This window comes from Hyposmocoma kahamanoa, unplaced genomic scaffold (genome assembly GCF_003589595.1).
Source record: "Hyposmocoma kahamanoa isolate Upper Pololo Valley unplaced genomic scaffold, ASM358959v1 77, whole genome shotgun sequence".
Taxonomy (NCBI): domain Eukaryota; kingdom Metazoa; phylum Arthropoda; class Insecta; order Lepidoptera; family Cosmopterigidae; genus Hyposmocoma; species Hyposmocoma kahamanoa.
This window is the reverse complement of record NW_020653926.1, coordinates 909,079-933,814: the sequence shown is the minus strand read 5'-3', so window position 1 is coordinate 933,814 and position 24,736 is coordinate 909,079. Positions and strand designations below refer to the sequence as shown.

Sequence of the window (24,736 nt, the reverse complement as noted above, 5' to 3'; positions counted from 1 at the left end):
ATTCCCGAAGTGGGAGAAATATTTGTATGGCCTACATTTATTTCTCTCATGAGTTTGGGTGTAATTTGTGGTTGTCTATGTGTGTGTCCATAGCATCCGCGCCATAGGGTTTCCCTAGTGTGGGGTATGTTGAATGTGTACATTATTATTATTATTTAGGTCGGCACTGCCACCACGCCCGTCATCCTGAGATATAATTGAGAAGTCCCATGAGCTTGTAATATCACCAGCAACCTCACCCTTCCAACTCGGAACACAGCAATGCTCATCATCATTACTGCTTGGTGACAGTAAGTACAATGTACATCTAGTGGTTGTTGTTAGTATTAATATAATGACAAGGTTCAATTCTCGTTTGAACCAATTTAAGAAACATTATTTCTAACTTAGTGCTGGTGTGGGTGTCCTGATGCTCTTAGTTTATTTAGTACTCTGATGCCAGATTTAAATGCGGCTAAGAGGATAATCAAGCAGTGCACGCCTCAAGATTGTCGTGACTGGATCAGAAGTCTCTTTTCAGAAATTTAAAACAGGTACGATTTTATCATTTCAACTTTGTAACACAATTAAATGTAAAATAACTTGAAGAGAACGGAGATTTCGTCAAAGTTTACATCAGTGTTCTATTATTTACAGATTGTATTTTACACAATATTTTGGAAAAATCCGGTGGTACTATAGCATAAAAACGGAACAATGTTTCATGAAACAAAGTAGAAAAGAATATAGTGTTCTAAAAGAATTACCTCCCGTTTCGAGGATGTGACTGAAGCGCTGGACATAGTGTTAAATTTAATTAATTAGAACAAATGACCTGATAAAATTACGAAATACTCCAAAAAACAAACAGTATTTCTAAGGCAAATCGGTTTGGTTTTGATTTAGAAGGCTATTCGTTACATTCATAAATATGGATCATGATGGCAATGTCAAGTATTTCAAGGAGTGGTATATTGCTCAAATGAGAGTTAGATATTTTTGTATTTGATATGAACATGAAATGAGCATCACTTGAGTGTAAATTATGTGCTATACAATTACATTTACCATACTACTAGTCACTTTGTAAATAAAATGTTACTTATTTAAATGAATTACGAAAACATGAAATGAGCGTGCTGCTATATTTTGACGTTGCTTAATGCGTTTCGTTTTTGACAATAAAATGTGATTGGATAAACAATAGCACTACAGTAAATTGTAATATTATAGGTTTTTACCGAGTTGTTATTTAAAATTTTTATGATTTCGTTTCAAAATTATCAATTCATCAAAAAATCTCACACAGACTGTAATATCGTAATTCGCTATCGATTTTCAAAAGTTTTCAAAACGCATGCGCGAAAGTCTGAAGCGCCATCTGAAGAGAAAATAGGAAACGTACTAAGAAACGCCGCCATTTTGACATTTGTTTGGCTTTGTGTTCCAATAGATAAATGATCATGTAATTACTTGAAAAACAGCTTGTTCTGTTTATATTTCCGCGATTGAACAACACGCAGGAATTTCGGATGAATAAAATCTAATGCATCAGTGAGAATCGTTTTCGTTTAACAGTACATAAATCGATAAGTTGTAGTGCCGCTTTTTTAGTTTTCTCGTTTCGATTTTGCAGTTAATTGGTGTTAAAAAGGTCAAAATGCGCGGTGTTTCTTGAAATTAGTTAATAAAGATCAATAATTAATAAATTTTAGTGTACTATAGTATTAAAATGTGAATAAAAGTAGCTTGTAAAAAAGGCGCGAATACTTTTTGCCGCGCCGAATTTTCGAGGACAAAAATAAACCAGAAAGTGTTGAGACAAAGACGCTTCAGACGCGGTTTATGTTTATTAAAGACATCCCGTTGTGTGTGTAAAATTTTCGCAGTTCCGGTGCCCTTTATGCGTGGAAGAAAAATAACTTTCTAATTTTCGTATTGGGTTCAAGTGAGTAGGTACTAGTATCTAAGTATAGCCGCCTACTTAACCCTTATATTGAGAATTAACTTCAAAATTACTACTATCTCTACACAATTTTATTCAAATTCTCTTAATTTTGCGTATATATATGAAGTTTTTGTATTTATTTAGCCTTTATTTAAAAAAAAACAACCTTTTAGTTTCAGGTTGAATCCTTCCTGAACCTGCAATGCGTTTAAGGAGTAGAAAGAGGGAGCGGCCGCTCTCGGGGAAGAGGAATTCACCAATAGTGTCCAAATTAATCAAGCCAATTACCAAGACTTTGACGAACACTTCTAAAAGTGCGTGGAAGACAATCCTGAATCGTGATGCTGCCAAAAATGGGATACAGGACTCACAAATCTATACCAGATCTAAAAATTTAAAAACACGACCCGTTAGAACCGTGAGAAGCATGGAGAAACCAGTTGACTCGCACAAAACAAGGTTGAGGCACAAAGAGGAAAGTTGTAATAAGAAACCGATCTTCCAAACCGTTGTTCGTAGCAGTAATAAAGATTCTGTAACTTCAACAAAGTCCAAAACTCAAAATGACAAAGTAACAACAACATCTAAATCGAAAATCAAAGATGTACGTACAACCAAGGCGGCACAGTTACGAGTGAACTCTCTCAATAGGGAACTACGCAAAACTGAAACAATGCCATCAAATATTAGTTCACCAAGAAAGACGAGACGTTTAGATAAAGGTGATAAGTCTGCTTCATTAAACAGCTCACCTATTCGCAAAGTACGTCAAATGGGTGTGCCGTCACCAAAAGTAACAAAAACCACTGTAAGTTCTACGGATGAAAGTCCTAAGAAAAAATCTAAAACCAAATCTCCTGTTGTCCCAGAAACAAATCGAAACTGGTGTAATGATGACAATGATGTAATGATGTATGAAGCGCATACTACTACAGTTGATTTCCCCACTCAGAAAAGTGAAGAATCGGACTCTGATGGACAAGTGGAATCTTCAGAATTATGTCTTCCAAATGACTGTCTCAACGATTTCATAGCTATAGCAGAATGCGCTAGATTGATCAATGCAGAAATAGCTCCCGAAGATGAAGATATTAACTTCTTAGCTGATAAGGCAGCTCGGGTGATGACCACTGAGAAAGAAGAACGGCTGTTGAGGAAAAATTCTGTCGACAAACGAGTGAATAAACGTAGGAAATCAAGCAACGATCTGGAAATGTACCAACCAACGTCCACTACTGATGATTTGGATAGTTGTACAGAATTTCTGACTGTGGCTGGAGAAAAATATGTACAAGTAAGTATAAAAAGTATCCATCATATGTATTAAACTTCCATATTTGTGTTTGTGAACTCCTGTAGTTTAACAGTAGCATATTATGTAAAAGTTGTTTCAACTTAGTGTACTTGCAAATTACAATTCTTTTTCTTATTGAGTCAATGACAAAAAACCAATATTAAATGTCTTTAACCCAATAAGCAGTCACTTCTATGCCTGTTGCCATAATGGAAGTTGTTCTTTAAAATTACTACTTTTAGTGGATTATAACATAGTATAATAGAAAAGTATGGTAACTTTATACAAATGTAGCAGTGTGGCTTGTATGTGTGCACGCCTGACTTGTGCCATGTATGGAAACACACATTCGCATAATCATATAAACACTCGCGTTGCACGTCACGTTCATTATTGTGCGAATGAGTGCTTCCGTACACGGCGTGCGTGCACACAAACAAACCGCTGAGCTACTTTTCTACAGAATCACCATAATTGTCTAGTTATACTATGGTTATAACATGCATTGAAATAATTTATATTTTAATTTGTTACGCGTTTCAAATACGCATGTAGATACCTGATAGATTCTCAGAAATTTTATAGAAGTTTATTGGGAAATTATCAACAATTGTTCAAGTCTATCTATCATAGTTCGATCTCGATGAAGGTTCTCACCTTCAGTTGTCATATCTTTCATCTCCTATGTAATTTTTCGTAACTCCCTCGTTCGTAAATCGTCATATTATTATGGTGTGGTGTGACGGGCTAGTGTTCGCAACTGCAGGGTCCTAGTCGTGTCACCCGAGCTCCTCTAGAAAACTCTGCACATTTCTGGGTTTGCTGAAGACTTCGGGGAGCGACCTCGGCACTCCAAGGTACTTCGCTCTGTAGTTGGCCATGCCAGAGCATTGTAGAAGAATGCGCGCGGCCATTTCCACCCCCTCCTTATACGCTCTGCAATAGAGGTCTGTCTGTGATTCCCAATTTGAAAAGGTGTTTATTTATTATACATACCATGTCCCGTTGGGCAAGTTGTCATATAATAATATCTAGTCGTGACAGCATTTTTTCGGATTTAAAATTGCTTAAATTTGTTTTTTCTAACAAAACTAAGTTTTCTAATCTGCCGTCTCCTAAATTCTTGTAACTTCCATTTTCAGTTTATATATTTTACATTTCCCTTCCTCAGCCGGACTTCACGTCGCTCTTGGAACAAGATGGCTACGTGCGTGACTCGGAGTGCGAGATCTCGTCAACTTGCGTAGACACGCACGGCACAGCCATCGAGAGCCTTGAAGCGCTCTCCAGGAACCCCAGCTCAGGATTCCTAGCTGAAATCAGTCAGAGCCTGGCAGCTGAGGGACATGGATGGGTAAGTTACTCATTATCTTTACAACATCCCGACTTATTCAGGTTTAAGTCAAAGCCAAATAATCTTTATTTCATAGGTAAGCAAATTACACTTGAAAACTTGAAATCGTCATACTGATTAAACTCTACTGGTCATTCATAAGGCAGATTCCCCTGAGAAGAATGAGCACGAAACTCTAGGGATTGGTCTTTGTTAATACACATTTATCATTACAATATCTAATTTAAACATCTTAGAGAGACCTGCAAGAACTAGACGGGTCACTACCACGGATTTTTGTCATCGCAGTATGCAGAAGCTGCTTAATAAATAACCTTTGGTATAAAGTTTTTGTTTCACTATAGTTTGAAACCTCATAAATGGCAAACTTTAAATATCGTTCAGAATCTTATTTTAGAAGCATACACATTGCCCCTTAAATATATTTCAGACTTTATGAAGACAGCTGTCAATAACACCTAGTTTATTTTTATTCCTTGTATTAATTTTATGTCTGTGACTAGTGTATGGTATATAGAACAGTACAATTGGTATAAAAGAAAATCATTATTTATTAATAATTTACCGAATGTGGATGGAGGCGTGAGGAGATCTCGACGTACATATCTCAATCAGATTTTGAATATCCTAAAAAGGTCCAGCTTATTTTTAAACCGCTTATACTTGGTACTTTTACCAAGTATAAACAGGCATGTATTAAGAGACAGAAGTGGAAGAGGCGAAAGCGGTTTGTCAGACGTGTAGCAAGTGGAGGTCTATGGTCTCTGCCTAATATAACCATAATATTATAACCACAGAACAATAGATACAGTAGAAGTGCTTAGTGCGTGTGGTACGTGTGCCAACAGTACGCGGAGTTTTGGCATATCAGGCATTCCATTCCACTGCTGGGTTGCCTATGTGGAAGACTATTTAGCTCAGTTGAATCCCAAATGTGTGTACGCTTCAATCTTCTCATCTGTGTTGGTACACACAATGCGCTACCCAGTTATTATATTTGATTTTAAATAATTTTCTGTTTATTGTTATAATTTTTCTGCTGTAATATGGTCGACTGGTTTTAGAGTTCGTCTTTCAGTTATTACCGCTAAATGGCAGCACGTTGATGAAATTTAGATATAAAATAATCTCAGTACAGAGTACTAAAAAACCGACCTCAAAAGTACGTGGAAGTACATCTATTTGCCAAGTTTTATTGAAATCGGTTACCGGAAAGTGCGCAAGCCCGAATTCATCCCCTAGTTCGCCACTATACGGGACTTGACACAGGAGATAATAAAAATCGGTACTCACTACTCAAAGTATGTTGAGAGAGTAAAACGCCTTGAATTGGAGAATAGCAAAATCAACCATTAAAATAATTGCTCCTTATAATAAAATTTAGGCGCTTTTATAAAAATGAATCTTCGTGCGTGAACACCCTTAGAGGTGGATGATTTTCTTCAAAATTGAATGGGACCACATGGAGGTACCCTCTTTCCAACAAAAAAACCAATCATCAAAATAGGTTCACATCACACAAATCAAAAGAGCACCTCCTCCTTTTTTCGAAGTCGGTTAATAAAAACGTCTTAAAGTTTAAATTATATTAGCACCTCAGAGTTTTGACGGTAGCGGTGCAGGGGGTCGATTCGGAACGTTGCGGTATCTCAGTTCTCGACCAATTCGATTTGATATCGCACGATTTCTTTTCATTTTTATTCACACTACCCGAATCGAATGTCAAACTGTCATATTTGAAACCGAACCGATATGACGTCATACCCGTACGATTATTCGACCGGCAAAGGCTGCAAACGGATTACAGTTATCGAATCAAAGTTACCGAACGTTCTATTGTTTACAAAGCACGAATGTAACATGGAAGTCTCTTATTATTTTAATATAATCCCTTATAATTTTTAATGCAAGGCTAATGTATTCCTATATTTTAGGCCTTTAAAGTCTTAAAAATGTTAAAAAAAAGTAAAAGGATTTTAATTTTTCTTATAATCTATTTCACCGACTAACTCCCTAAACGCTGTTGAATAACAATATCGTATCCGGACTTGGGGTGTTACTCTCGATGTCCGTCCGACATCCGTCCGAAACAATTGCTGTCAAATAAGTAATATTCGACAAAATTAAAAGACAAGTACAGTTCGCGAGGTCTAAGCTGAGCTTTGCATTTGTGTAAGTGATCACCAAAAGTAGAGTCAGACAAAAAACTTTTAAAAATAAATTTTAGTATTAGGTAGGTTTTTAACATAAGTGGGAGAGATATTCTAGTTTAAAAATAAATTAAAACTAAATAGCATAAATTGTTAAAATAAAGGCCAGCTATGATATGTATGACCGATGAGCATGTGTACATATGTAAGTGTGATCGAGAAGTCAGAGATCAATAAATAAAATTCAAATATAAAAAAAATTATAACAATTCTTCTGCACCGGACATTGCATTTTCTTTATCACTCTCGTCTTCATTTTCACTCTCCTCTGATGTATCGTTTGTGTTAATAATGAATCATTCCGTTATATCGTCAAGAATGGCATCGTGACCATGAAACTTTTTTCTTCTTTTATTGCATGGTCACATATATTTTTCCATTCTTGTACAGTGATAGTGTCAACTTTTTCTTTCGCTAACCTCATAATTGTATCCATATTCATTGACACGTTTTTATTAGCCACGTATCCTTTTATCATTGCCCATATATTTTCAATTGGGTTGAAATCCGGGTGGTAGACGAATGACGCTGTGACCATTTTCTCTAAGTAAACTGTCAATTTTATATTCAATAAATCTTTGTTTGTTTTGCAGTATCAATTGATAGAGTTGTGGTTTAAGCATCGATGTAGAGTGATCGATATTGCGATACTTGAGCCAGTCAATCATATTTTGTTTACGACTATTTGAGTTGGGAGCGGGATTTTCTAACGAATTGTGGTAAGATGCATTGTCTACCACCACAACGCTATTGGGCTTTAAATTTGGAATTAATTGCGTTTGTAACTATTTCGTGTAGTTTGCTGCATTCATATTATTGGCATGAACTATTATTGATTTCCTTTAGAAATTGGTTTCTTCAAACCAGAAGTGCTGCCATTAAGATTTAGAAGAAGTGTGAGTCGTGTCTATGTATGTTTCGTCGGTATAAACGACTGGCCGGCCCTGAATGCGATATTCGGAAATTTTAATCAAAAAATGTATACGTAGATAAAGTTTCTCATGTTTTTCCATTAGAATTTTTCTATTATCTTCTGTTCTTTTTCATTTAAATCCTAAAAGAAACACTTCTTTACGCAATGACCAAATTGAACCTGGATAGTTTATTTCTCTCTTCAACTTTTAATGTATTCGTTTCATAGTTGGCACCTCTTTATCAGTAATGTGAAAGTTGTGAATAGTTCTTCGGATTACCGCTTTATCAAAATCGTCAATGATAATGATATTTCTCCTGCATCTGGTCTTTTTCGGAGATTTAAATTTGCTTCCGTCTTCCAAAAGACGTTTACCTTCCAATAAAACTCTTTTGACAGTGGACAGCGGAATTCCCGTCGATGTCGCTACCAATTGAGCTGATGTAGTGACACTTGACATGTCTTTGTCGTTCATGTCTTTAAAATAACTATTTAAGTTACACAAAATTTCCTTTACTTGGCTATTTAAAGGTTTTCGTATAATTCGTTTATTTGTGTTGGCAGCCATTTCACTAATAAATCGAACTCAAAAACAAAATATTAAGTATTAAACACGTCACGCTGCTACCAGTACAAGAGGTGAAGTGTGAAAGGTGCGCGGCGGAGTTGCGTCGCGCGAGGGATGCACCGCGCCTCAGGCCAATTGACAAAAAGCAGTTTAAACCGATTTAAACCTAGCAAAGGACGCGTCGCCCTCTAGGCCGACGTCACACCTACGCTATCTATGTGCACTCACACAAATGCAAAGCTCAGCTTAGGCCTCGCGGACTGTATGAAGTATGAAGCTTCATTCTTATCACGCGTCTTTTCATTTGGTCAAGTATTGCTTATTTGGCAGTAATTGTTTCGGACTGATGTCGGATAGCTCTCATAGAGAACGGTATCCAATCGAACGATTCGGTTAAAATATCTAAGAATTCTGAAAAGGGGGTCTTGATAGCAACGGAGATATAAGGCCCTTCCATTGTTTTTTTCTTCCATGATAATAACTACGGTAATGTTGCTCTGTTGTAGAACCCCTCTGACATAAATGTGGACGAAACATCACTCGTATGCAACGATGAGCAAACACCTTCCGACATCGAGGTAAGTTCATTGCCAACCTATTATTTGTGTAGCCCACTGCTGGGTACACGCTTCGTCTAATAATTATATCCTAAACAACTACACCAATTGAGTTGTGTCAAATTAGAGAATTTGCTTTATTATAATTTCAGGAAGTTCCAAAATAAAAAGACTTGTAAATTTTCTTTTTTAACGCACACACTCGCGCACAGCCAACCACAAATTACACCCAAACTACGAGAGAAATAAATGTAGGCCGCACTAATATTTCTCTCGGCCCGGGAATCGAAACCGGGATCTTTGCGTGGCAGTCCAGCGTGGTAACAGTTCGGCCACTGAGGCAGTTATAATAAAATACGAACATTTTGTAATGTCGAGTATCACAAGTATTCTGTTCTTAAGTTTCTGGCTTCTCTTGAAGAATTTTGCCAATGTCTAGTCAGTCATAGGAAATACACTTTTAAAAAAAAAAATGTTTAATTAATTAACACTGCACTTAGTCTATTCGGCTTCTGGAACAATACAAAACAACACGACATACAATCACCATTAAAGATATGTAAATAAATAAGTTTTATAATTTCAGTTTGTTAATACTAATAAAATCAGTTATTAAATTTACGAAGGGATTTGTAAAAACAAATAACTGGAACTTGATATTTACGGTACGAGGTATAGAATGTGAAAAACTATCGTAAATAGAACATGTTCTGGTAGGGCAGGTGAAAAATATATGGTTTGGGGTGCCTTCATCCAGGCGACATTCACAAATCGAACTATCCCATATTCTAAGTTTTGCCACATGGACTGGGGTGCGTATCACAAGTAGCTTTGTCATTTTAATGGGGTTCAGGGGTTGTTTCAAATACGCTGCATCGAAAATTTGGAATAACTTACCACCTTACATAAGAAAGTTTCTTCATGCGCTTTTAAACAACATATGAACAAAACAATGTTCAACGAGCAGAAAGAGACACTCCTGAACTAGCCTTGTTATTTGGCAATAGATAATTAAATAAATATAAAATTTTGTACTGTCATACACTGGTTTAGAATTAGGGTGCACATAATATACTATATACATGGATAGGTAAATTCATACAGAAGATGATTAGAAACGCAGTTAGAGCGGAGTAAAATGCGCAATGATGTTTAAATAGAGATTATTTATTAAATTTAAGAGCTCTCATGCCAAAAAAGTTTTGACGTTGACTCCGCCCAAATTTGTGAAACAAATATGTGCCTGAAGTTCGCGTGACATGCGACAGGAGATGTTGAATTTTGCGCATTAAAAGTACCAAATTCGTTTAGCCGAATAACTCTAAAATTAAAGGGAAATAAAAAATCCATAGTGACAGTTGTCGATCATAATATAATGCATAAATATAATTAATTATCTAATTTTTGTCCTAATAACCTGTACCATTTCGAGGATAAATCGAAAAAATGTGAAAATTAGAGGTCATTTCATTTTCATCGAGGAAACTTTATTGTTTTATGTTTCTGATTAATGTCTATGCTTGAATATATCGTGTAGTTACTCATACAATATTTTATTTTTAACTTTAAAGTTGATATACCCCTATAAAATCAAATCGAAGATTAGGAATTTTTCCTCTGCTCCCTCTTAATTCATTTTATTCAAATTGTACTTTAGAATTAGGGTTGGATATTTAAATACGTAATACGACTCTATGGATTCAATGTTTACTGGTCGACGATAAGCGCGCGAAAATTACTTTAGATCGGTTTGCGCTGCGACGTACGGGTAGCGGGCGGCGAATGATAGGTGCGGGTAGCGGGGAGTGCGGGTGGAGCCAACGTCAAAACTTTTTTGGCATGAGGGCTCTTAAATTTAACTGAAAGGAATTATTTATTAATTATTCAGATTGCCCTTTATAATGTTACCTAGTACTAAGTTTGCGAAACAAGCGCTATTACAAATGTGTCTGCAAAGATCGGGGGCAGGCTGGAAAACCAACGACTTCTGCCGCTCAATAAATGCTGAGACTGTCGAACACACACAAATAATTTAATGTATATATTAATTTAAGTTATTTTTGCATTTATAAGTAATCTTTTAAGCTTAGTTTTGTTATGTAATTAATGTGTGTGGAAATTAATGGTTTAAATTTTTAAAGACGGAGTGAAATAGATTTTGCAGGGTTGGCATTTTTCGTAAAATTTTAAATAGTTTTAGCTTACAGTTTAATCGACAAATTGTGGAAGTTAAATTTTGCTAAAAATATCTGAATTGGAAATCTTACGACGTTGGATTATATTGAAATATGTCCATAAACTGCGTACAGTGAAACGCTGTGGCGTCTTCGCGCGCCCTCTAGCGATTTTTCATATATACAGTTTCTTTTTTAATTGAGTTCCTTCGTTGTTGTAACCATTAAGAATGGTTCAAATATAACTAGCTCGTTTTACTAAAGGGCTTCAACTATCTGAATCAATTTTTATATACATATACATTTTAATAACAGGAAAAATTTTAAAACGTGCCTCATGTATGTATGAACTTACAAAAATTGATAATTCCGATGGTGATTCAAATGGAACAAGTTCGGCTGTTTATTCCATAAGCGTGATCAATATTCTGTCGATGGTCGATATAATATACTCCCGGACACGAGAATTCTCCGGAAGACGCGCTACTTGTGTGATTATTTGTTTTACGGTTCGTCGACCATGTAAAGGACCCGAAACGTCGGTTTGATTGAAAAAACAAATATACGCGATTTAAAACAATCGCGAAAACCTAACAACTCGATATTTTGTACATTACACAATTCATATAAAGTTACATATGCTATGGTTACATGGTTGTAATCGGACCTAAGAGATTTTTCATAGACACGCCTCCAATGTCACACTGGTGTTTGAATCTACAAATATTTCTAAATTTCATAGAAACTCACCAAAAGTGTTACTGGCATTGTTGCCAATTTGCGGGGGAATTTCAACTCGATTGGGGATTTTGTGGGGATTGGCATTTAATCCATCGATTACTGATGCATCGCTAGTTTGGTGGTTACTGATAAAATACACTGAGATATGATTAACGATATTAATATATTAATTTAACTATATCGACATTTTTTTTAACATCGCACAGCTCCCAATTATATAGCATCATATACATGTATAGAATTATTAGCAAGCCGCTTATATAGAACTATTCGGTAGGATCAGAGCACTTGGTTCTGAATTGTAAAATTACCAGTTCGTGTGTGTTGAGCGCGCGACTCTTCCTCCCATTTAGGCCGGACCCCGGTATGAAGAAAAACTAAATCAGCTATTACCAAACAAAGCCAAAGCCGAGCAGTTGGTACTTTCACACCTAAGCTTGTTATTCGTCAAGTTTATATATTAAATTTAAGTTGAAAATGACTTTTGGTATACCAAAGTATTTTTTTATTTATATATTAACCTATATTATATTGACAAATCAATTATTTTAATAAATTACTTAATCTATAACATCAGCGCAACCTGAAGACGCATAGATCCCCCAAGCTCTATCCAACTGGCTCTGTCATTTGTCAGCCTAGTCCATAGAGGTCCAGCTATTTTTTTAAAGTCATCGGACCATCTTTTAAAAGGGACGACCTCTTTTCCTTTTGACATTTTTCTTGGTAACCATTCTGTTACCTTTCTGATCCACTTTTCTACTCTTTTCCCTGTACATGCGGTCAGTCCAATTTCACTTTAGTGCGGTGACATCCTCCAATTTAGTAGTCCTTCGTATGTCTGTATACCCAAGTATAGTGTTGGGGAGGAGGTATTGGTAAGAATGTTTGCACTTACGGCAATGACTCCACAGACAGGTCAATAAATTTCATAACTTAAGTGTTATGATATAATATAAATAAATGCTAATTTTATTTAGTAGGTACTATGATAGTATGATCATATGATGTAAAATCAGCTAAGAAGCGGGCAGTGCATTTGTTGAATTCGAAGCAGTGTGACATGAGTGAGACTGTGACATTTTTATGACATGAGGTGTTGTGACAAACTAACCAAGCGACTGGTACAAACGACTTGCCTCGTGTATGAGTAACTCAACACTACCCAAGTATACCGGTTCCGAAGTAGCATAATAGTTTTTGTTCAATTAATGTTTAAGGTTATGGCATTTAATGTGAGAATTTTTTTTTGAACTTTAAATTGCTAAGATCTGACGGCCACTCCCACTGCGCCCGTCACCCTGAGACATAAGTTGACAAGTCCCATGTTTCCGTAGTTTCATTAGCGCCTTTATAAAAGTTCCGCTGCAGTGTAAATTGAGCTTCAGGAATTGTTATTTTGTTTCTTTTATCAGGAGGAAGCGGTAGACGTGATATCATCATGCAGCAGCCGTGTAGACTGCGAGCAGATTTCTTCATGGGTTGACACCTTCGACCCCTATCTCTTCATCAAACAGGTATGTTCGCAACGTTACCAATCGGAGATCAAAGCGACGGTTGATATGGATACGAGTTATTTTTAAATTCAAAGCTTTTACTTTGGACATTCATCCTTAAGTGTTCAAATTCAAAATCATCTTAATTTCATAGGTAAGAAAATAACACTTGAAATCGTTGTATTAATTAAGGGTCGAAACACAAATCTGCGAATTGCTCCGCATCTCGCATTCCTGCGATGTTAATCTTCTTTGTGTGTTTCCTATATTTTCTTATATACATTAAGATTATTCAATAACAGCAGCGCAACACTCTTTTTACAATCCATGTCGCTACCTAGTTTAAAAAATACGTTCAGTACGATTGACGACTGTCGAAGGAAAGGTTACCGTAGTACTGAGATGCCTTGCTGTACGAAATTGCATCGCATCTATTCGCGTCGCAGATGACAAAACTGCGTTTTGTGTTTCGACCCTAAACTCTACTGCTCATTCGTAAGGTAGAGTCTCCTGAGAAGAATGAGCAAGAAACTCTAGGGGTTGCTCTTTGTAAATATTTTTTATTTTATTTATTTAAAACTTTACATCTACCATTACAGTTATAACCAATGCGATAGTGCACAAATTCATGCATGCGAAGATTCTTTCATTAAATCCATGACATAGAATAAGAAACCGTGACATGAAAACAAGTCCGTTCTGTCTGCAACCTCATTTAGGATTTGCAAAGTTCGTGAGAGCAGGGTTTTCTGGTTCAGATTAATCCGGTCGCGTGGCACTGCCAACAACCGCGGTTTTCGTCGCCTCTACATTTGAATACATTTACAATATTCCTTTAGATCCTTTTTCTAAGTGTTCGATCTTTGTTATTAATAATTATAACAAACTTGTGGAGTAATTTCACAAAAAAAAAAAATCGTAGTAGTAAATCAATAAACTTAAAAATGTTGATAGTATCCAAAAAATATTACTTCTTGGTTACCGTCACTTTGTGGTCAAGAGACGATATGAGATTTTTTTATAATTTTACATCAAGTGACGGAATGAAAAAGTCGTACGCGTGATGGTAAGCTACACGCCTGTCCATAACAGTTGTAGAGACACTTAGTGCTTTAAATCACAAAGATCTGAGGGGCACTACCACTGCGCCGGTCACCCTGAGACATAAGTTGACAAGTCCCATGTGTCTGGAATTTCACCACCACCCTTACGGCAGAAATGGGTAAGGTGGGAGTACTACCCTGGACGAACTCTTACACAAGGAGCTCTTCAGCTACTAAACTGCATTTGGCTTGTCCCCCGCAGCTGCCCCCGTTGGAGTCGGTGGCCACCCGTGCCCTCCGCGCCCGCTTCCCGGCTCTGCCGCTCAAGACGCGCACCAGTCCGGACTTCAGCCTCGTAAGTTACCGATCTTCTTGTACCTACTTCATCTACCCCACATTGGGGTACAATTTTGAAAATATTCAATAATATGGACATCATTTTGGGAGTACGCTGATGGGGTATCGAAACCGACGTCATGTGTAGCTTTCACATTTATTTTACAATAAAAACTACTTAATATCGCATATAACCCTGTGTCGTGGGTGCCATTGACGCACACATAGACAACAACAAGTTACACCCATATAAATAATAATAATAATAATAACGCACACACTCGACATAGCCCCGCACTAGGGAAACTCTACAAAATGAAATGGGACCATTATGGAGGGTACCTCCATAATGGTCCCATTTCATTTTGAAGAAAGTCATCCACCTCTAAGGGTGGCTGATCACGCATTAACATTCATGTTTATAAATAGCGCCTAAATTTTACGTAAGGAGCAATTATTTTAATGGTTGGTTTTGCTATTCTCGAATTCAAGGCGTCTTTCTCTCTCAATATACTTTGAGTAGTCAGAACCGATTTTTAATAATTTTACGTCAAGTCCTATATAGTGGCGAACTAGGAGATATTTCAATAAAACTTGGCAAAGAGATGTAATTCCACGTACTTTTGAGGTCAGTTTTTTTTTAGTACTCTGTACTGAGATCATTTTAATATTTTCTTCGCGAAAATGTGAGAAATGCTAAATTACAATAGTGAACTATTCCGCCTAATGTAAAACAAGAAGCAAAATTTGTCATGGTAAACTGGTTTTACTTTTTCTATTACACATTCTTTATTGTTTCCTCGCATTGGTTGAGAAAAGCACTATATTTCGACGGGCACGGGAGTTGCCTAAATAGTATATATAATACAGGCCTTGTAACTCATGTCCGTCTGTGACAATCCGTTGCTTCCCAGTCTCTGCAATAATGTACTACTATCCTCCCGCCAAGTGACTGCAGATATAACACTAAATTTGATTATATTATTGGTATGTTGATGCATTCTGTTTTATGTTATTTTAACGTTTTAAATGACAACTTTTATGTTTTAATTAATTTATTTTAATTGATTTTATTTAATGAAATTGTATTTAAAAGGTGTTTTCAGTTATTTTAATTATTATAGCATTTTGGTTTGCCAAATGTGACTTTTTTTGTAACATGACCAATAAATGGAATGAAATTGGTACTCATCGAGTATATAACCAGAAATAGAGACGAAATGTCATATTTGTTTGAAAACTATTCTGCCAAATCATTACGGTGACAACTGCGCTCCGAATGGCCAGCCCGAATTCGAAACAATTGACGGGTGTTGTCAATTGTTTCACTTTAACTTGAGCTTTGCTATAATGGACGACAATTGAAAAATTACATTAGATGTTTTGCTGTTTTTCCCACACCACCGAATGGAACAGCCTCCCATAGTTAGAGATATTATCCTTATTACAATAAATACAGAATATTTTTGGAATATACGGAGACGTACACACAGGTCAGTTGTTGGCGCTGTCTATATTTCAGTGCAAACGAGAGTTGATATTTATAAGTGATACAAGGCTAATTTGCCTCATGATTTCTGGCTATATCGATGTTGATATTAATGGCGTATTTACACAGTGTTGACTTCGGCAGACCACTTTGCCTTGCCGAAGGAGGCGTAGTCGACTCGCTGTTTATACAGAGTGCGTCTCATGAAATGAGTTATATGTATATGTAGAAAAATAACCATAGTTGATGTTATATTCAGGTTCTGGACTTGGACGAGACGCTGGTCCACTGCTCTCTGCAAGAGTTGCCGGACGCCAGCTTCCACTTCCCCGTGCTCTTCCAGGACTGCAGATACACGGTACCTGTAGCTTTTTGAACATCTATTCAGCTGTTTAAAGGTCATCACAACTTTTCACAGTTATACTCCGTACAACTATTTATTTAACTTTTGACAGCTCGAATTCTAGTTAATATGTGATGTCCTAATGCGTTTCCGATTCGATTGTCTTATAACAATCGATTTTATTTATGAAGAAGTTTAAATCGTTAATGTGCGCGGGTTCAAAAAAGAAGGTAGTTTCTGATTGGGATCGTGACGATGCGTTTGACAATTTGTGTACTCAAGAATTTATAATTAATGTGGATTCAAGTGATGATGACTCTCGTGCATATGGAGAAGAATCCGACCATTCATTGTAATAAATAATAAAAAATATTATATAGGAATGAAACTATTTTTCCGGATTTAAATCGCGTATATTTGTTTTTTCAAACAAACCGACGTTTCGGGCCCTTTACAGGTATACGCGATTACAAATATTACAAATATACGCGATTTAAATCCGGAAAAATAGTTTCATTCCTATGTATAACAATCGCGAAAACCTAAGAACTCGAAAAATATTATAATTATTTATAATTTATTTAATTTCATTACAGTTTATTAGACAGGTACTAAAATTTATCAAATTTTTGTTACATAATCTGTTGTCTCGATAGACAACGGAGCTAAAGAGCACGTCGTATCAGAAAAATTTAAAAATAAAAGAGTCCAGGAAGCATTGCATTTTTTTGTCTATGGTTGTATGTCAATAATTACGAAGCTTCAGAGGCATGCATAATTATGTCAAAAGTTCAATAAATGGTTCCATGGAGTATAGTGTACAGATCTTCTTAATTAAAATGAATATAACTGCTGCCGTTAGGTGAAAGGCGCATGTGACGTATATGTCACATGCGTGCATAAAAAACTAATACTACCGCGATCACTAATTAAAAAAAAATCGATTCTAGACAGCCTACCGAAAATAATACAAACACTACACAGACTCTTGAAGTGAGAGTAGGTGTTGCCGGTACAGTGTTTTGAACTTGGGTTTGGATTTCGGCACAGAACAATAAATACAGTAGAAGTGGTTAGTTAGCGTCAGACGCCTGCCAAATAAAGGTTGACTGGTAGAGAATGCTTTTAGCATTAAGTCCGCCTTTTGTACAATCATGTCTTGTGGTCGATAAAGTTTTAATAAATAAATAACTATAGGTCTCGGAAGACCTATCTGAGCACAGTCCGCCATTTTCACTTTGTATGGTGTGTTCTTTCGTGCAAATTCTGTAAAATTCTAGAGAATTGCCTTATTGTGCTGTTTTGGAGTGCAAAAATAATAGCCGCACCGAAAATATTTTACCCGTGGTGGTATTTCACATCATCGGGGTCTTATTTTAATAAATTGTTTATCGAAATAATTTTTTTGTTACAAGAAACGAAAGTAAAGCTTATACCCATTGACTTACAAATAAATGGACGACGGGTCTAATACAAAAACCACGAAAAAAATGTCCCAAGTCAACCTATTCGAAATTTAAATTGTAATGTCATCGCAGTATCGCGCTGTCAGTCGAACAAATGAAGACTAAAGCGGAGTTTGGCGCTCTGTGTACGATTTTAGCGCCTTACAAGTGCGGACACTTTTTAGCGCGGACCCGACGTCCATATACTTGTAAGTCAATGCTTATACCCCTGCAGTATGCTCGCTTCTTTTTTGGAGAACTAAATTAATAATTCCACTTCGTCATCGTTCAGCAATTAACCGCTAGATGGCATCAAAATGTAACTGGCAATAATAATAAAGTTTAAATTATAATAACAATCCAGAATTTGTTATTTATTTTCAAATATGAAACTACGTCCAATCAATATCAAGATTTTGTAGTGTTTTAAATAAGAACGTGTGGGTTGTGGCGACCATTGCACCATTTTGCACAAATTGTCGCCACTGCCTAGTCTGACGACGGCGGGCCGCCGGCAGGTGTTCGTGCGCACGCGGCCGCACTTCGCGGAGTTCCTGTCGCGCGTGTCGCGCCTCTACGAGGTCATCCTCTTCACGGCCAGCAAGCGCGTGTACGCCGACCGGCTGCTCAACCTGCTGGACCCGGCGCGGCGGTGGATCAAGTACAGGTGAGGCCGTCACTCCGGAGGTCGAAGTCGAGGGGCCTTTGTTTCGTGCGAAGCTTGAAATCGCCGCATTGAGAGTGGCACTCCTATCCAACCCACCAAAATTTACTTAGTAATTACGCGTTCGTATTGTACTAGTAGCCGCAGTATTTTTTTATTATTAATGAGCGACAAACATACTAGTGAAGTAATTTCACAAAATATGATTGAATATAAAATCAATAAAAAAAATATTAAAGGGCTGGTAGCTGTAAAGATATCTAACTGGCTGACGAAATACTTTCACAGATTTCTCATAGATGGCGCTAGGATTAAAAATACGTTGAAAAACCGAATACAACGATCCGACAAGTGATGTCCGCTGGTTCGTTCCGTGCCTCTGATTGGCATAGCGTCTGCCACGGTATGCTAAAAGACGTCGGTTCGAATCCGGTCGGATCGAAGGAATATTTCTAAGTGTCCGTGTTAATTAGTTTGTGTTAATAATTATAATAAAATAGTGGAGTCATTCCGCAAAAAATAATAGAATTTTAATTCAATAAAAATTTAAGACAATAGAATAGAACACGTTTATTAGCCAGAATACAGAAATTACATGGGCCTTAAGTAAAATCAGGTACATTGTATTCAATCTGCAAGCAGATGTCCAAATATAGATGGGATTTAATGTTTAGTCTCCATAGTTTCTAATTAATGTAATGAATTTGTAAATTCTGGGTATTCTTTATTACTATAGAAGCAATGTGTCAAAAGCAATTTCGTCAATTGTAATTTAAAAGTATGTCCTTGTAACAATTTAATTTCGTTTGGTAATTTATTGTAAATAATTATACACAATGTTGAAATAGTTATTCTTATAAATTACTTTATGGCAAGGAGGTTGGTATAAAAGATTCATAATTTTTGCTCTAGTTTGCCTTTGAATGACTTCATCGCGTGTTTTAAAATATTGAGGATGAGAGTTGACAAATACGCAACAACAATTAGACAATGACAATTAGATTTTTATATTTTTCTCAGTTTTCTTATTCCTCGTGTTAATGACTAATTGTGAAAATGTGACAGACATTTTGAAAGATCACCAATATTTAACTATGTCGTTGCAGGTTGTTCCGCGAGCATTGCCTACTGGTGAACGGCAACTACGTTAAGGATCTATCGATCCTCGGCCGCGACCTGCGCAAAACCGTCATCGTGGACAATAGCCCGCAGGTAAGCAAGATTGTTATTTACAGCTTGACTTGCAGTGTTACTTTTAAAAATATAATAATGTATCCATGAAGCTATTAGCAATATTCAAAATATTTTCCCTTCGTATCCCATTGTAGAAGGACGCCCTGTATAAAAAAGGTAGACATACTATAAGTGTTTCGCTTTTCAAAGCTGAGTAAGGTCATAACGTCTTAAGCCCCAGTAAACGATCAAATAATTTGACCAATTTATTCTTCAAACTTCACGTGTTCTTCAAACAGTGTCGCATACATTGACTTACAATTATATGGACGTCGGGTCCGCGCTAAAAAGTGTCCGAACTTATAGGGCGTTAAAATCGTATACAGAGCGTCATTCACGCTTTAGTCTTCGTTTGTTCGACTCACAGCGAAGCAAGCAAAATTAGACAGTACTGCGATGACATTACAATTTAAATTCAACGTTTTAGCTTTTTCATATTCCTTTACATGTCACTACGTTTAAATAGGTTGACTTGGGACATTTTTTTCGTGGTTTTTGTATTAGACCCGTCGTCCATTTATTTGTAAGTCAATGGTCGCATACGATCAAATAAACCATCAAACAACTTCGATGAACTTCCTGTATACTTCGTTTCAATACATTTTAGATAAAAAGTAAAGAAACAGGTCTGGATCATAGCTGGTTTAGTGATGGCCAATTGTAATGCTAACTACAAATCGGTTAGTTAATTGAATGAATCGATTTGTTTAATTGAGCCATACTAGCAGTTTCCCTTACATGAAAATAGTGAAAATACATAACCTACAAAAGCATATATTTAAAATTTCCGATTCCTTAATTTTAAATACTCCTTAAATTCCTTACATGTAGATACTTGTTCGATTGCGATTTAAATTTTCAATTTACTAATCGATTACTTTAATTGAATGAACTGAATGTTTTTTCCGTACAACACTATGCAACCATAGACTATTCATACATCTTTAATTAAAAAATACCCTCACTTTTTAACTACGATTTTTTATACGATGTTATTGAATGAATATTGTTGGAAAAAGTGATGAGATATCAAGTCGAAATCTTCGAAATATACGTGGAAGCGTTACTTATTCGATTCATTGGGTGATTGCTTTACAATTTAAACTAAACCGTTTTGTTTACTTTTTATTCAAAACGGATTGGAACAGTCTTATAGTTCACACGCGGTCATCTCTTTCTACAGTCGTACTTACCGTACTGTAGTTAATACAATGAGTCATATCTATTTGTGATTTGTGCAATGAGTAAGAATAATAGATAAACCGTTTTACGCATGTATTAAGAAAAAAATAAATATACTGTGGCATAGATAATGGTTGAAGTTAAGAGAAAAACATATCCACGAAAATTAGTTAAAAGACATATTGCGCACAGAACCAGGCGACTTTAAGGAATCTAGCAAGGTGAACGCTTAGGCGACAACTGAAGTTTGGTTTGGCGAGCATACCTTCAAACATGTTTGTCAAACACGCCGTCTATCTAAATTTCTATTAAACACATCAAAAAGTTTGACAAACACGAAAAATTTTACAAATTATCCGATCGTCTACGGGGCGCTTTAGTTACTACAGTGAACGTTAAATACGACAGTATCTCATGTAGTTAGCTCTTTGTGTGTGTTTCTAGGCGTTCGGCTATCAGCTGGAGAACGGCATCCCGATCGACAGCTGGTTCGTGGACCGCAGCGACAATGAGCTACTCAAACTGCTTCCCTTCCTCGAGCATCTCTCCACGGTTAGTACACCCCACTACTAAGCCATAGGCCTCTCTAAAAACGGAGTACTTGCATAGTAATAATAAGAACGAGTCGTGCAACTACCGCCTGTTCGGCGCCAATGCGTACACATCCCGCGATGTGTAGGGTTGTCACATTTTTTAGTTGGACCCATATTTTTATAATATAAAGTGATGGAACACACAAGTCGTGCGCCTGGTGGTAAGCGACACGCTTATCCTTAACAGTTGCAGTGCCACTCAGAGCTTCTGCAAGGATTTTAGGGGCACTGCTACTGCGCCCGTGAGCCTGAGACAAATTGACAAGTCGCCTGTGCCTGTAATGTCACTACCACCCTTACTTACCCTTCAAAACTGAAACGCACTAGAAGGTGGCAGTACTTCCCTGGATGAACTCTTTCACAAGGACCTCTATTGCTTAAATATTTGTGTAAACATAACTAGTTTTATAGAGAATGTTTTATAATAATTGTACCTTTTCATATAATTTGTTACCAGCCTTTCTTTTCCTCTTTTATCATCTTTTGCAATAAATAATATGGACAGCTTTCTGCGTTTTCATTTCCTTAAGGCTATAACGATGACTTGAGTAAAATATATCGGACAGCTTTTATAGAGGCTTCACAGTAAAACTTTTCCGAGATGTCCAATCAAGAGATGGGTAGAATAAAGAACGATACCTCACACTTAAGTTGTTGCAAGTCAAAATACCATTTTTTGCTTTTAACTTAAATATTAAATCCTTTTTGTATATTATAGGTTCCATGTTTGAAAATAAACGTAACACTAAGTGGGTTCTTTACTGTTAAATACAGAACCTATAATAAACATAAAAAAAGATGCATTTTAGTCAAAAATAAAAAAAAAACTGTATTTTGACGTGACAATTTTACATGAGAGCAATCGAGAAATGTTATCCCCGTTTAGTTAAACATTACAATAGTGTACCATGTGTTATATGTTGCAGAAGGACGACGTCCGCCCGTACATCCGCGACAAGTTCAAGTTATTCAGCTACCTGCCGCCCGACTAAGTCGTCAATCGAGTCAGCGACCAACGACTAATCGACTAGGTACTACCACTCCGCATTGCTAATTATAACCTATTGCGTTTCAAACATATGTAAATTACATAAATTATAAATATACATTCGTAACGTTGCAACAATATCGTTATTGCGTTATTACTGGGACATTTTCGCAATTAGTAACGTTTGAGCCTACATAACGCTACAGCTGGCTGTAACGTTGTCATAATATCGTTATTACCGGTACATTATTACAATTAGTAACATTCGAGCGTTCAAGTGGCGTCGCTACTACAACGCTTTCTGCAATAACGTTATATATCGTTATTGCATTATTCCCGGGACATTTTTACAATTAGTAACATTTGAGCGTGCAGGCGATGTCGCCATTACAACACTTTCTGCTGCAATAGCGTTGTGGCGTTATTGCCTTATTCTCGGGATATTTTCGCAATTTATAACGTTTTAGCGTGTAGGTGGCGTCGCCATTACAACGCCTTAGACAATAATGTCGTTATAGACGCAACGTTATCATGGCCTGTGAGGTTGAGAGGATATCGTTGTTTCGTTTTTTTTTCGTGAAGGCGACGCTATGTATAACGCTTTCTGCAATAACGTTATCGACGGTAATAACGTTGTAACGAAAACTGGTAACAGATGGCGCCAAATGTTTTTTTTTTGTGTATTGTTGTGTTAATTTGTTGACCATTGAATTTTACGTTTACCTGCCGAGACTCAGCGGCGTAATTCCGATGCACTCCTATATCTTCCCACAATATATCAACATGTTTACATGAAGTTTTATGGCTGCATTTAACATTTTCCACGGTGACAGCATGTTCAAATTTTCTACCATGACGATTTAGAGAAGTTCATCTACGATAAAGACTTGCTGTGCACGTCTATAGTCTGTCTTTTTTGAAGACGGAGTAAAGTGACATTTGCAGCGTAGTAGGCATGTAGATGTTAGCGACAGTTTTGTCGATAGATCGCGAAAGAAGGTTAAATTTTGCTAAAAATTTTGAATTGTGAATGTTACGAAGTTCCAATGATTACTAATTGTGTCATTGCTTATTTTGACAGTTGGTCTATTAGTATTGAAACCAATTTTATTCATGTACATTTTAACAAGAATAGCAGGACTTAAATACAATGTGTGTATGTATGAACTTAGAAAAAATAGCAATTCAAATGAACTTGTGCTCAGTAATTGGATGAATGGTTCGTGAATTATTCAAATAAAACCAGTTCGGCTATTTATTCCATAAGCGTGATCAGTATTCAGTAGATAGCTGATAGAATATTTATCGGCTGTTTTAAAACAAAAAACTATATCTGTCGCCTCTTTTTATTTTTAAGGATATAGTTCTGAATGCAGTATATGTATTATGAACTTACAAAAATTGGCAATTCAAATGAACAAGTGTCAAAGTGTGTTGGACGAATGATTCAAATGAGACAAGTTCGGTTATTTATTGTATAATGGTGACCAATATTCAATCGATAGTCGATAGAACATTTGTCGACTGCAATCACTAGCAGCTTGCAAGCGGGCAACACTTTAGCCCAATGAACTAGCATTTTACTCCGTCTTTTAAAAAGACAGACTATACTATGGTTATTATTGGTGAAATTGCAGGCACATAAGACTTGTCAACTTATGTCTCAAGGTGGCGGGCGCGGTGGCAGTGCCCTACAGATTTTTGCAATGTAAAGTGGCACTGCAACTGCTCTGGACAGGCGTGACGCTTGTCACCGAGCACACGATTTGTTCGTCCCGTCACATGGTATCATTAAAAAAAATTAACAACTTCCCTGCTAAATCGTGACGTGCCGTAACCGTGACAATTTATAAAATGCGGCTAGCGATCTCTAATTGGGTGATGGGGAGTTATGACGATGGCTCCGGGATTCGATCCCTGGAAATAGTACATTATTTCAGAGGCTGGGAAGCAAGGCATTGCTGGACGAGTATGAGTTACATGGACGAGCGCCAGCGAAGCCTTGTATTAATACGAGTCAAGCAAACCCCGCTGCCGCCAAGACGTGTATAGTGCTTTTCTCAAACAATGCGAGGAAATAATAAGACTAAAGAGACGGGAAATATGTAATAAAAAAGTAAAATAAAAATATTAAAAGTAATATTTGACGTGTTAGGACAATTAACTGCTGAAATAAAATGTTTTTC

At 36.6% G+C, this 24,736-nt stretch overlaps 1 protein-coding gene across 1 annotated transcript; it reads left to right on the top strand.

Moving 5' to 3' along the window:
• The first annotated feature begins 1,397 nt into the window (after positions 1–1,397).
• Positions 1,398–23,086, top strand: LOC113232681 (CTD small phosphatase-like protein 2). The gene is made up of 11 exons (XM_026467454.1): positions 1,398–1,927; positions 2,101–3,221; positions 4,393–4,575; positions 8,773–8,844; positions 13,154–13,255; positions 14,540–14,632; positions 16,362–16,460; positions 18,409–18,557; positions 19,661–19,766; positions 21,414–21,521; positions 22,489–23,086. The coding sequence occupies exons 2-11, from the start codon at positions 2,130–2,132 to the stop codon at positions 22,552–22,554; spliced, it is 2,070 nt and encodes a 689-aa protein (XP_026323239.1). The 5' UTR covers positions 1,398–1,927; positions 2,101–2,129; the 3' UTR covers positions 22,555–23,086.
• Positions 23,087–24,736: the final 1,650 nt, after the last annotated feature.